The sequence below is a fragment of the Acyrthosiphon pisum genome, chromosome A1, assembly GCF_005508785.2.
Source record: "Acyrthosiphon pisum isolate AL4f chromosome A1, pea_aphid_22Mar2018_4r6ur, whole genome shotgun sequence".
NCBI lineage: Eukaryota > Metazoa > Arthropoda > Insecta > Hemiptera > Aphididae > Acyrthosiphon > Acyrthosiphon pisum.
In genome coordinates this window covers 112242544-112257168 of record NC_042494.1, presented here as the reverse complement: position 1 = coordinate 112257168, position 14625 = coordinate 112242544, and the positions used below count along the sequence as shown (strand labels likewise).

At 27.5% G+C, this 14625-nt stretch overlaps 1 protein-coding gene across 2 annotated transcripts in view; it reads left to right on the top strand.

The window, feature by feature from the left end:
• The window catches only part of LOC100167273 (regulating synaptic membrane exocytosis protein 1), a 203275-nt gene that overhangs the window by 179328 nt on the left and 9322 nt on the right, over positions 1-14625 (top strand). For both annotated transcript variants that reach the window (XM_029488061.1, XM_029488060.1), the window contains 5 exons: positions 4933-4998; positions 7316-7440; positions 7524-7636; positions 8588-8667; positions 9402-9454. In XM_029488061.1, the coding sequence (XP_029343921.1) occupies positions 4933-4998; positions 7316-7440; positions 7524-7636; positions 8588-8667; positions 9402-9454 (437 nt within the window). The remainder of the gene's footprint in view (positions 1-4932; positions 4999-7315; positions 7441-7523; positions 7637-8587; positions 8668-9401; positions 9455-14625) is intronic.

Below are 14625 nucleotides of genomic sequence, written 5' to 3'. Positions count from 1 at the left end.
CTGCTGAGGGTAAATGTGCTATGTTATGCACTATTGTAAGACGGAGACAACAAATGCGGGTGTGGCGTCCTCTTAAAAACATATTTTATTATTTTGAAAAAAATGATATAACTCGATAAAAAAAAACATGTTAGTCATGTGCATACTATAATATAAATTGTATTACGAGTTAACAGTTATCATTTTAATTTCGGAAGTACAAGATAATAACCCTTCTTTTTTTGTATTAATATTTATTATTAAAAGTTTACCAGACTTATATCAAATAAACTTAGGTATGAAAATTTACAATATTCTTGTCGTCTGTGCATCAGATAGAATGAAATAGTTATGTAACTACTGGATTTAAAATTTTACGGATTATAATCATACGAAGATTTAAATTTAAACTTTTTTTACAATTAGGTTTGTAAGGTGGAGTGGGCTAATTTAAAATGTCGTTGGATGACCATAATAACACCTCTGTTTCGCGTTATAAAACTTTTAAAATAGGTTATAGATGTTATACTACATCTAGTGTATATAATATGAAAAGTGAATACACATGATCTTGATGCACTAACCCCGATGCAATTAATTTAAATGCGTTCACGCATCGCTGCGTTCTCATCGGATGTAAATAATAATATATTCTAAAATATATCTCTACAAACTCTGTTTTGGAACGCTTTATACACAAGCCACCGTTATGTTGTAGGTTCATACCTGTGGTTTCACATAATGGCATTTCAGTCTAAAAATATAGGCTTTATGTAATCTTACACTGTCTTTAAGGTAAAAGAAAAAACATTCACATTGTACAACTGTACAAATAATAATAATAATAAGGACATTTGCAAACGTAAAATATAGTTTTAATTTTATCTCAGATAGAAAGCCACGATAGAGAGTCTTTTACATCTATCTCGTGCATAATATATAATAGAAACAACATTTCTGTAACTAAAAAATAAATATAAAGAATGTGAATCTCATGTTATCATTTTATTAATAAAATTATATTTAACTTTTGTTGTTAAAATACAAATGCAAGACAATAATGACTGTGACTCCACGTGAGTACCCTTTTTACATTTATTTTGAAGACTTCTTTGATTTATAATAACTGTCGAAAAAAGTCAATCGTACGAACGCAAGTTTACATGTAAATTATTATACTTATACTCATGTCAGTGGCTAAACAACATTTGGACCTGATATTCAGAATGTTCGGTACATTTCGAACACTTAATGCAAGTAACGATGGAATTTAACTATGGGTAACTTTTAAATGTAAACAAACCTAAAAGCATTTTCTGAAAATGTCCGCTTCTTTTTTCTATTATTTCACATCGAATTGTTATTGTGACCCTTTCTATCCCTCAATGTATGTATAATAAACCATACCATATAATCGTGTAGGAAAAAAATCGTATATCGTCAATATTGACTAACGTCTATATTATAATTATCAAATTATAAAGTCATAGAAGCGCTTTGCTTATGTTTTATAAAACTCATAAAAGAGCACCACACCTACAATTTAAAAATGGAGTATTTTAATTTTTTTTTTTTTAATAACTATATAAGGTACACCAAACAATTTAATTAAAATCCGACCCCTCTCCCACGTATACAAGTGGTTCATGACGTTTGTAATTTATCCTTAAATTAAAGATTTCGCATTTTACTCTAATTAGGTAGGAAACCCGTTTATTTTTAGTGAGCATAAAATATAATATTTTTTGAGTCCTTTCGCTCTTCCGAATGTAAGAAAAAATAAATGACCCCATTTTGATTTCAAATCCTAAATTGAATTCTCCCACTTCCCTCCTACTGACCATACTACTATACTATATTGTCTGGCGAAGGTGCCGTACGGTCGTATACTACATCACTTTATCAATTTATCAATTTATCGTTTTTGTTTTTATTTCAAAGCCCGGTTTGTGTTCGGAATTATTTATAATGCCTAGTGGACTTGATTATTTTATACACGACCCGGTGTTTTCTATTTATTTTTTTTATCCAATTCCTAGACATTATACCAGGTCACCGCGGATTATTTACGTCACTGCGGGTAAAATAATAATATTATAATTTAAAAATAAGTATGTGCTTTAATACCATAGCTATTACTTATTAGCAATAAGTATCTCAATTTAAAAAAATATTAATTTAATTTGCTTGCATATTATTATAGATCATAACTTCAATTATATTTATTTAAAAAAAAAATGTTTAAAGATGCAGACAAAATTTAATATTTTCTAATTTCTGCATCTTTAAGTATAATGGTACCGAAATGGTATTAGTAATGAATATCTGTACTCAATGATAGAATGTAATATATTGTTTTTATGACTTGCGCGATTCAAACTCAACCAATTAATTATCAAACAACAGTGATTTTCGTCAACTATAATATTATATTATTATTCCAAGGAAAAACGTTTGTTGGACATTAGATTAATTTTCAGTAGTACTTATAAATGTATACATTTTATTTTACGAATTATACTTGCTTAGATATCCTGAATTGTAACTAACAAAATATATGTGTTTTGGTTTTGATTAATACTGTATTAAATTGTATATATATATGTATATGGTGTTCGAGAAAACATTTTGAGGAACATTTAATTATTGTTTTAATTTAATTGGTAATGTAGGTACCTATAAAATATGTGTATAGAATACTTTATACAACGCATTATCTTTTTATATGTGGCAAATTTATAATTAAAATATTGTAATAAATGAAATGGCTCTTGGGTATTTGAGAAACAAATGTATAAGTTATACCGTTCTGGTTTTACTTTTTGTTATCTTTGATTTTTACACTTCAGTAAAAAACTTTTTCTCGTTCTAAATAACTTGCCAATAATAAAAGCTTATTGCTAAAACTACATTTATCATAATTACGACTCGGTAGCAAAGGCCATTAGTTCAGAGCCTTAATTACTATTCGCATTATGTTACATTAATTTAACAATTATATTTAATATATTTTATTGATTAAGAAGTTGGTTAATTTAAGAAATTGTATGATTTTCATGTTTTATCCGGGTTTGGTCCATTTGAGATTTTTTCACTCCTGTTTGTAAATATGATATTCTGTTAGGACGTGTTTGACTGATAATAGGGGTGGTTCGTCTTTTAACATGAAGAAACCATGAGTTAGCCTGGTGTGTCCAATTCTTAAGCGATTTATAGTGGTTTCGTCCTTTCGATTGAGGGCGGGATTTTTCCATCTGTAGGTTGTACTCTTAAATCTTGATCTGGTTTAGTTTTGTGGTCTGATTATTTCAGAACACATGCCAATTTTGAAGTTAAACGTCTTTGGAGACCTTCAACGTTAAATGTTTAACGCTACTAAGTCGCATACGTGTCGTATACCTGCTACGCAATGCAATCGTCGATCACCACTCATCAGCGCAAACCCGGTTGGTCTCGCAGCGTGTAATATTATTATTGTGCCAAACTTATCATAATATAATTTATTGTGTGGCAAGGGCGGGAAGTGAGCTATTTCATTCAGTCGCGAGCGACGTTTGCGGCACGAGGCGCAGTCGAGGTCCGCATTTCGGCCTACACTGAAATTGCTTTCCCACACGAGCCACACATTCTATTTTTTTATCACGCCTTTGCATTTATCGATCACGGCAAAAGTAATTCACTATGCAGGGATCTATGCAACAATTAGACTATTCTACAAAAATAATTTTATGAACAAAAAAATATTTATTTGTAAGCCTAAGAGGTTCAGAGATTTCATTGCATGGTCATACTCAATTATTTTATTTTTAAATTAAAGTTTGAAAACGTCTTAAAAATAGAAGCGTTAAAACCATAATATTTTTTCATACACTTCATTAACTTCTTTTTTTGCTCATTTGGTTGAAGTGGAAAAATACTTTTCGTAACTTTTGCACCATAAAATGAATCATTCAATCGATTTTCATTTTTATATTTTTTTAAATTTTATTTGACCAGGAGAATAATTCACTGAACCCGTAGTCTGTTGATTTATATATAAAACTGGATTATCCGGATGAAACCTAGAGATGTGGCAACCCTATCAAGGATTCGATAGACATGCCTTTCAAAAATCTCGGGGCTGTATTCTGTTTAGATAGGGCGTTTAGTTTGTTGTTGTTTTCATAACTGTTATCCCAAGGGGGACTCATGTTGAATTTACGAGGGATGATTTGGACTGAAATGCATACATTTACAATGATCAGCCTGGGAATTTCGTTGTTTATATTACTATATTTGCACCCGTCGCGTTTATCTAGTCTTTATTGCTATGCATTTTACGTACAACTCTATTCTTTTAAATATGGGAGGGGGTTCGCCCGGCGAACTTCGCCCGGCGAACTTCGCCGGCCATGTTGTAAATGCTGATTGTTTGACTACTCCGAAAGGCTGAAGTAAGGAAGAATGTTACTGAAAGGGCTGGACCTTGGGAGACTCATCCAATTTTCATTTGAATTATGAGAAAAAAATAATTCTCTCAAGAAACCATGATAGTCTATAATATATTATTTTTTCTAGTAATTTTCACCTCTAGTGTTGAATAGTAATATTGGTATGTAACCATCGTGTTTGAATTGATTTTTATCGGGTTTAAGGATGAGTATTATAATCCCAGATTTCCATTTTTTGGCCCATGATTCCATATTCAATTGTATATGTTGCACAAAAACTAAATCAACTTAGTAAAATGAAATAAAATGAATGCGATTTGTATATTTATTTTGTTTAAACAATTCTATTTGTTAGTCGTATAGTGTACAAAACCCTGTTAAACATATTAAATTTGAATGATAACATTGTCTTAGGCACACAATCAGTATAATATTAAATATTGATTTCCTATTATTATAAAAGGTGTTATTTTTTTTTTTAAGAACATCAAATACATATTATTATATTGTGACTTTTCTCTAGGTGTTCGTTCAGGATCCAAGCGCAAAGTAATATTGAAGCGTGACCTCACAGACAAAGCTCATCGAAGTAAGTATAATAAATCATAAAACTGTTTTTTTCAATACAAATTCGTTACAAACAAATTATAAATAATTTTTGATTTAAACATAACAATATGGTTACTATGTAAAAATATTTAAAAAAATAATTGGAAGTTCAATTTGTTAGTAGAAATATATATATAATATATATATATTAATACCTATATTTCTTTCTTCTATACAAATATTAAAAACTAAAAGTTTTACAAAAATGTGCTTGTTAGAACTCTAAATAGATACTGTTTGAAATAATTTAATTAACTGTTAACTGTTATTCGCCAGTTCAGAGAAATGTTAGTAATATATATTTTTAAACCATATAAAGTATTTATAAATAATAGATTAAAACTAACATGAAATATTATTTAAGATTTGTCAAAATCGATATGCTGTGTCTTAAAAAATACCAAACCTTAGAAAAATAAGATACGAGACCAAGACGTGAAAGCTCTAAAGCCCTAATATATGACATATATCTGTCTAAACGAGATGAGACTTTTAGGGAAGATTTTCATTTTCTTTTATCTTTTAAGTATTTATGACTAACTGTCATTTTGGATTTTTAAATTGGTTTTAAAAAAATCTCTTAATGGATGTAATATTATAAGCTAAGCAATATTTATTCCGAAAAGCGAAATAAATTATTAGGTAGCCATACTGTGTTTTCAATTTGATATGTTGGTATACAGTTTTTATTTGCCTTATAAGAAATACTGTATTATAATATTATACAATTATATTATATATGTTACAAAATATACGAATTGAACCTCAATAAATAAGAATTATTTTAAATGTTCTATAGATAACTCTTTATTGATTTCAGTAAATTTATTTTATCGAAGAATAAGCTAAACTAAATTATTTGACTAAGTACCCATAAATATACCTAGAAATAGATTTTTCTTATATAAATGTCTGTCAACAAACGGTTTATTTATGATATTTTATTTATCAATTTTGATCACAAAATAATATTATAAATAACGTTAAATATAAAAATAAATATCATTAAATCGGCCGTCTAATTTATTCTGCCTATATTTTTCTCATCTAAGTATATCATTTATTAGTGATTTTATTTCCTCAAAATTAAAAAATTGGTTAAAAATTAGCACATTAAAAGTTGGTCAAACTGCGGATTATGAAAACAAATTGTTAAAATTTTAAGTTACATCGTATTTAATATTATTTTTAGTTTCAAGGTTTTTTTATATATTTTATTTTTATATTATAATTATTTTTAAATTACAATTTACATTTATTAAATACGTTTGTTGTGAATATTATATCATTTCAAATATTTGGTTTTGCTTTTTATCAAATATTTAAATTTCTAGTATTTATTAAAGTGCTGAACTATAGAATAAATCAGACACTAAAATGTTTTAATATTTATTTATTTTTGTGAAATATATAAACAAAGTTTGAGTTGTCCAGCAAAAAAAAAAAAAATATTTTAATAACAGTTGAATAGATTTAAATGGATTTAAGAAACTTAAAGTTTTTACTTAATTATGTATTAAGCATTTATAAATGTAGTGTGATATTTTAGCATATAAGGAAACCAGAATTTCAGAAAGTTTACATTATTAATTTTAATATATTACATTAATAGAATACGATTTAACAAAACATTTAATAATAATAATAATAATAATAATAATAATAATTCACTTGTATTGTATAAAGACATTTTAAATATATGCAACAAAATTAACTTATAGCACTTATTGTGGTATAATTTTAATTAGATTGCTTTTTAATTATTAAATTGATAACAATACACATAGTTGTACAAAAATCTTAAGTAGGTACCTAATCTTATTAGATGTATATTATTACAATTATTGTTGAAAATATTTTATAATTCCCTAATTAGCTTGTAAATACCATATTATTACGAGATATATTTTTAAAAAACATTTTAAGTCTGTCATTATTTTTTTGTTGACATAATATCAAAACTTAGATTACATGAAAAAACCTTAAGGAATTTTTCTCTTGGACAATCGCAATGGTTTAACCTTAACACGAAATATACACTAATTACGCAGATTTCGACATCATTGGGTGCACATCGAAAACATAAGACAACGTTAAGCATCCTATTGACAAAAAATACAAAAAAGTCTCACTCAATACCTCCCTCAATTTGTTAGATTAGACATTGCGACGAGATTGTTGGTCGTTAAAACGGTGCCCCATTCACACTTTAAAAGTTTTTTTTCTTTTTTTAAGCTGTCAAAGATAACTCGTAATGACAATGTCTCGCGATTCTTTTTTTCTTTTCATCTCTTTAGCTCGAGGATTTGGGATGAGAGTCGTGGGAGGTAAGATCGGACCGGACGGACAGATGTTCGCGTCGATTGTGTGGACCGTTCCGGGTGGCCCGGCAGAAAAATCTGGTCTACAGCAAGGCGATAAGGTACAAAATTCTCATCGTGTTTGCGCGGACCGCTGCTGCTAATCGCTAAAACGAGTGCTTTATTTTTTTTTCATCGTCCATAGGTCCTCGAGTGGGCTGGCATGCCGTTGGCCAATCGCAGTTTCGAGGAGGTATGTGGTATCATCGACCGTTCAGGTGACGTGGTGGAGCTGTTGGTGGAACAAGGATACGAATTGTGAGTTTTTTGTTTTGTTTTATATTCCCTCCCCTCTTTCATCGGTATCTACTTAAACCACATATACCTACCTACTACTGGTATATGTGCATTTCTCATAACGTCAAGTTTTAGAATGGTAAGATTTAGAAAATATGCATTATGTTGTAGAATAATAATTTGTTGGGGGTATTATATATGGAGGCACCTAAAAATAAGGTCTTGAAACCGATATACAAATTCTAAAGAAAACCGAGAAAAATTTCGTTAGTGGTAACAAATATTGTTCCTATAGTATAGTATAAAATAAATTATGGGTTACCGATTAAGAGATAACCACTTCTATAAATTGTCTTAACCACTGGTTTTCTAGACAAAATATTATTTTTCTGGTAATCAATAACAACACTAATAATAGCATAGGTTATAATATTATAATTACTGATTTTCCAATACAAAACATGATCTGAAAGTGGTGACTAATAATAATATTGATATTACTTTCATATTTTATATTCTAAAAGTACCTTCTTACCTATATACACCTATATATAAACAAATAATATGTCAATTATTATTACAAGAATAGAGTAAAAACAAATAAGATTTAAGAACAAAATGTATTATAGTTAAGTAATCATAGTTTATTTATGTTGACAAACAGAATTAAACTTATAATATTATTCATAGGTAACGGTAGTCGGTATTTACAAAATATATTGGGAATCAGACAGCGGATTTATTTAGTGTATATTAGAAAAAAAACCGTCATGATAACCAAAAAAAAAATCCACTTCTCTCAGAATCTGAAATTAGTTATTATGGCTACGGCTTAAACATTTCATAATGTTCTCATTCTCTGTGACATTTTAAAACACCATTTTCTAAAACATGAACCAGAAACCATACCACTACCTCGCATTAATAAATTGTTTACCAAAAATTATAAGCATCTGGCCCTTGTGTTTGCAGAAGGATTTGCGATCTACTCGACGAGCCCGGACCAATGACGTCTAGAAAGAACTCTGGTGAAGCTATGGGTTTGCAACTAGGTTAGAATTTGTTATAATATACCTATACATTATTATAAATCTTCGTTAGTTTCGTTTTAAATTAGTTTCTTTCGATCGAGTTAACGTACGGTATATATGGTATATAAGTACCTATAGTAGGTACATATCGATACCTACGGTAAATTATTTTTATTATTATGTTTTACTATACATTATTTATTTCCTACCGTGAAATATTTCCCGTCGCAAAATAACGATAATGAAAACACCGACATTATAGAGCAGTGGAGACGCCTTAATGAAATCGCAGTATTATTGCTCATGGAACCGACGATGCAAAAGCGCAAAAACATTCCTGATTGCAGAATTTACGGACGTAGTTTGCTTGTTACACCCACAGAAAAATTACGCCCTTGCGCGATACCGACGACGATATTCGTTGCAATTCATTTTTTCTTCTTTTTATTTATAAGATTTTAACTTTGAAGTTTCCGATTCAATATTCTGTTTTTAAGTTATGTCAACTAAACAAAAAAAAATATAGTAGTAATAAATGGCAGAATATATTATAAGTAATAAACAAATTCTCGTCGAATAATATGCAATATAATATTATATTATATACTCGAACATTAAAACATGTATACATTTAACGAAAACAAATCATAGAGCGTTCGTGTAAAATTATTACTTAGCATGTTAACTATATGATTTTTAAATCAATTAATTAATTAATTAACGAAGAAGAAAAAATCATTAAATCGAAATTTCAGATGGTTCAGACTCTCCGGCGTCCCCGACGAGAAGAAAACTACCTAAGACTCCGGTATAGAATTTAAACATTAACGGTGTATGTACAGTATAGTAGTTTCGATCCTTCAGAAATGTTATCTAGTGAACGGCTCTTGTTTTTGGACATGAAAACCATACTAATAATAATAATAATATTCTCTATCAACATTCGAAATTGTAACATATCTATATAAACGGTGTTTTTTTTTTTTAATATTATTTATTTTAAAATCAATATATTATGTTGTAGATTAAATATACTATTAATTAAATAGATTATATTATATAAATATATATATTCTTAGGGCATACAACAGACGATATGACGTATGATATTATTCCAATGTAATTATACAAACGAGTAAATTTAAATAACGGCTACCTTTCGAATAACTATAATAATATAATATTGCATAATATAGCCATTGTATCATATTATACAATACAATATTCATATTTCTGAAGGACGATGTTTTTTCCTGTATGTTGGTTTAAGTAGATAGTGCGTGCGTTTTGATTTGATATTATTATGATTTTATTTCGTTATTTTGCCGGTATTATTATTTATGTAAATAGGCCAGTTAATATCTATTTGATGTATAAGACAGTACTGATAACTGATAACTAATATATATATATTTGTATATATACATATTACATATATATTATATACTATAACAGAGATAAAATAAATCAAATATGGCTACTTCTCAAAGGCTGTGGTACATCAGAACAATACTATCGAAACCCCTGAATTTTCCCGAAGTTTCTGTTGCTAGGGATAATATTTTATATAATATTATTATAATAATTACTCTTTACTTGTACGTAAGACTGATTTTTTGGGTTTTCATTAGCTATAAAAATCATAGGCATATTAACCGATCATGTTTAGTTAATATGTCTATATACTATGATAAAAACTGTGGTCAATGTATTATATTAATGATATATTATAATCTTATTACATTATTACTCTAATGAAATGCATTAAGTATTTCAAGTTAATATCGTAACGAAAAATATTTTCACTGTGCAGATGATTTAATGAAAAAATCTTTTGCTGTTATCGATCATCTGAATAAAAGTGGTAATAAATTATTATTAGATTTAGGTACCTACTATTAAAAAGATAATATATTATGTCTGTTAAACAAGGGTAATTTATATTATATTCATTGAGTGTATTTGGTATATTATACTTTGACTTATTATAATTCTGCTTAAGTATATACATAATATATACATTAGCAATATACTATGTAAATATAAGTCCATTAGTAATATAAGGTTAGGTTAAGGAGAGAGAATCCGTCGACGTTAAATTTCAATCCAGAGAGATTCTGAAATACGGAGAAAATTAATTTATATTATAATCCCGAGTATATGATGAAATATCAAGTAGATTATCATTTATCGTAAAAAGTTAAATCAGTAGGTAAATTACATACAACTAAATTGTATACATAAAAATATATTATGTATTTATGTACCTGTTATATAAAGAGAGAGAGAGAGAGAGAGAGAGATAGAGATAGAGATAGAGAGTCTATATTATATAGTATTATACTATTATACATAGTAGTGCATAATGTACCATATTATATGAGATATTTAAAAGATATATCATTACCATTATTCATCAATCAATTCTTAGAAAACACTTTTGTGACGTCTTTGATTTTTAAAAGATATTTAACATAATCAGATATGTATATTAATAAATTATTATTATAGCCATCATAAAAAACTTAACTTTTCTGATTTCTCGGGCAAATAAAAACAGTTCCGAATTCAGATGAATCATTTAACATACAATATACTATTATATATTTTATTATACACTATTTATATATTATATTTATATTATATAAAATGATAAGTTTTACATTAGGTATATTTAATTTAGACATGGTAGCATATTATTTAATGCATTAAACAAAAGAATCAAAAATAAATTTAAATATTTTACTTTTTATTTTATTCGTAGTGGTAATCAGAATCGCTTTGGAGTGCACTTTATCGGATTCACTTAATATTCAAAATATTCTAATGAAACATTTCAATAAGATTTATTGCGAATAAATCAGTTTGTGATTTGCTTACCATGAAAATACTTTTTATACCGCATCGTTGACTCCCTGACGGATTCCTCTTACTTACTTTATCTATACAGAATTGATTAATTTCATGATATTTTGTCTCTAAATAAAATACGTGATTAAATTTATATACATATTCATCGATATTTTAAGACGTACCTACACCTACATAATGATATTATTCAGACTAATGTGGTTCTTAAAATATTTAATACTATGTAAACAATATAATAATAGTTAAAAAATTACCTAGTTTAGATGATTAAAAATTATTTGTTTTGTCAAACATTTAAATAATATAGGTAAATATAATAAATACATATTATTATTAACTATGACGAATGGTGGTATTTTTATTATCATTCCAAAAAAAAAAAAAAAATAGAAAGAGAAATAGCTATTGAATGTGGCAAATGAGATTATTCGTCTATATCATTATGATATTATATTGAATGGTTCAAGTGCTGCAGTTAAAAAAAATAGCTGCAAGAAATATGAATCTGCTATGTGAACGGACTACTGCACGGTCAGCAACTCTCAAGAGAACAAGTGGTCAGCTAGTCTCTCCAATAAATATACATAAATATGTATATACTATTTATTTTATAAATATCTAGGGTGATTTACTTTTAACAGAAAATACTCATTATTTCACAACGTGTTTAAAATTGTTATTAAACTCTTTTGTCGTACAAAAAAGAAAAAAATATATTATAAAAATACCTATAATAAGTAAAAAAAACAGTATAATAGTTTTCGTTTTATTAAAAACTCTATTTGAGAAAAATTATTAAAGTAAGTCAAACCTTTATGAGGTAATAAGTATTAACTGTTATAATATTATATGAATCACGCTGTATACAATATACAATATACATACAATTATATTGTATAATACATAATATAGGTACATATTATACAAAATCCATTCAAAACAAAAAATCAATTATTAAGTGGTCTTAAGGCCTCATATAATATACTATCTATATACATATGTATGTGTGTGTGTGTGTGTGTTTGTGTGTTTTATATACTTTTTTATGTATATACTCTGTGACTATATGAGTACCTACCACCATTATTGGACACACCAAGCTCACCCTTGAACATGTAAGTTTTTTCCTTATATTATACCTATATCGTCATTAACAACATATATTATTACATGATACATATTACATACTTTTATATGTATATTTTTTTTACATACTTCACTCGATACGAATATATTATTCACACCTTGCTTGTCACGCATCGAAGCAAATTATGACTAAAATTATCGTATAACCGTAGTTTTCCACATTATATTAAACGGCGTTTTGTTGTTTTCTGTATACATATTATTTTGTTTGTTCGCAAGAATTTCAATACTGTTTATAAATCATTTTTAGCGACATCGCTATGGCGGATGGACCAAGAATATAATATTATTATAACAATTTTGTGTCTTTTAAAATCGATATATAGTTACACATTTTAACGTTAACAGCGATGGTATTGAATTATTTTATTGCTCATAAACTGATATTATAATATTATTACATCACACATTTTCAGAATCATCGATGAGAACGATACGGCAATGTTATTTTAAACGACCAGTCGTGCTTGGTATACATTTGTACATATATTTTGTGCACTTGTCATTATCATGGCGTTTCGCACGGAGATTCGTCGGAAACGTAATAAAATATTATATTTTAATTTAACTTGGTTACTTTGAAATTTATGTAACGATTATGGCAATACGTTGTTACGCGCTATTAGTTATCAAACCGAACACAATATCATTACCTATATCCTTGGAATGCGATATTGAAAAAAAAATTCGCTTGAAACGTTGAAAAAAAAAACAAAAAATGATTCAATTTCATAGTCAGACTTTTCCACAGAAATACGGCAATTCGCTTTTTAAATAATTGAGTATAGTCATGGTTTGCTAAACTCCGTTATGCAACCATTCTTTGTACTATTTTTCAGCTTTTCGTCGTGTGCTTGACATGTAATGTTTTTTTTCTCATATACATATAACTAATACATAAAACTTTTTTATTCATCATCTTGCAGCTTGTTATTCAACTATATACCTATTATTATTATTATTATTATTATTACAACGTATATTATTATTAAAACACAGACATTCACCGATGTGATTGTCTTACACATATTATACCTACCTACACGATTTAGATGGGTAAACATTTAGTACCTATACTATATGATACGTTTACCTAATTATAAAATTAGGCTTTGTCATTACACTTATATTATAATAATATATTGGTTTAAGAACAAAAATGTTTGTAACATAATCCCGTGTTGTGTTGTTGATTGTATCCTCGCAGTTGCAATATTATTATTATCATTATTATTATTATACTATTATTATTATTATTATTATTATTATTATTATTATTATTATTAATATTACGCATCTTTCGAAATCATCGGAAGATTGTTTTATACTTTGTTTGTTTTTGATTTAATACATTACACGTAATCCATGTAACACCCCACATAATAGTGTCCACCGCATTCTTATCCTAAACCCCGACAGCCTTTGAATATACCTACTTATTATTTTTAGACCTATACAACGTAGGCATAATTATATTATGTTTTATACATATACATACCTACACATACAGCTGATTACATACTTGTAAATCTGATACATAGTTAAACTCACTTAGTTTATGGACTACAAGTTTTGTACATATACGTATTGTAACGTACGGTCAATTATACATATTATATTACGTTAACGTATATTATTATTACGATCATATAAGTTTCGACTATTGTCAAGCTATTTGGAAATTTTGTTTTGATTCTAGCTTTCAGCATGCGTGCTTCTTCATTTATTTTATTAGGTACCTATTCCTGTATATACATTTTTTTTAAATTTATAACAACCATAATTTATTAATGCACTAATATTCGAATCGTAGAAAATATATACCAATACCTAGGTACATATTATTATAATATGTTTTATCGATTACCTACTTATTGTAGGTAGTATAGAGTTTAGTATATCGTGTTTTATACAGTATAGCTAAACAGAAATTCATTTCATTTTTGAATTTTTGCATGAAAA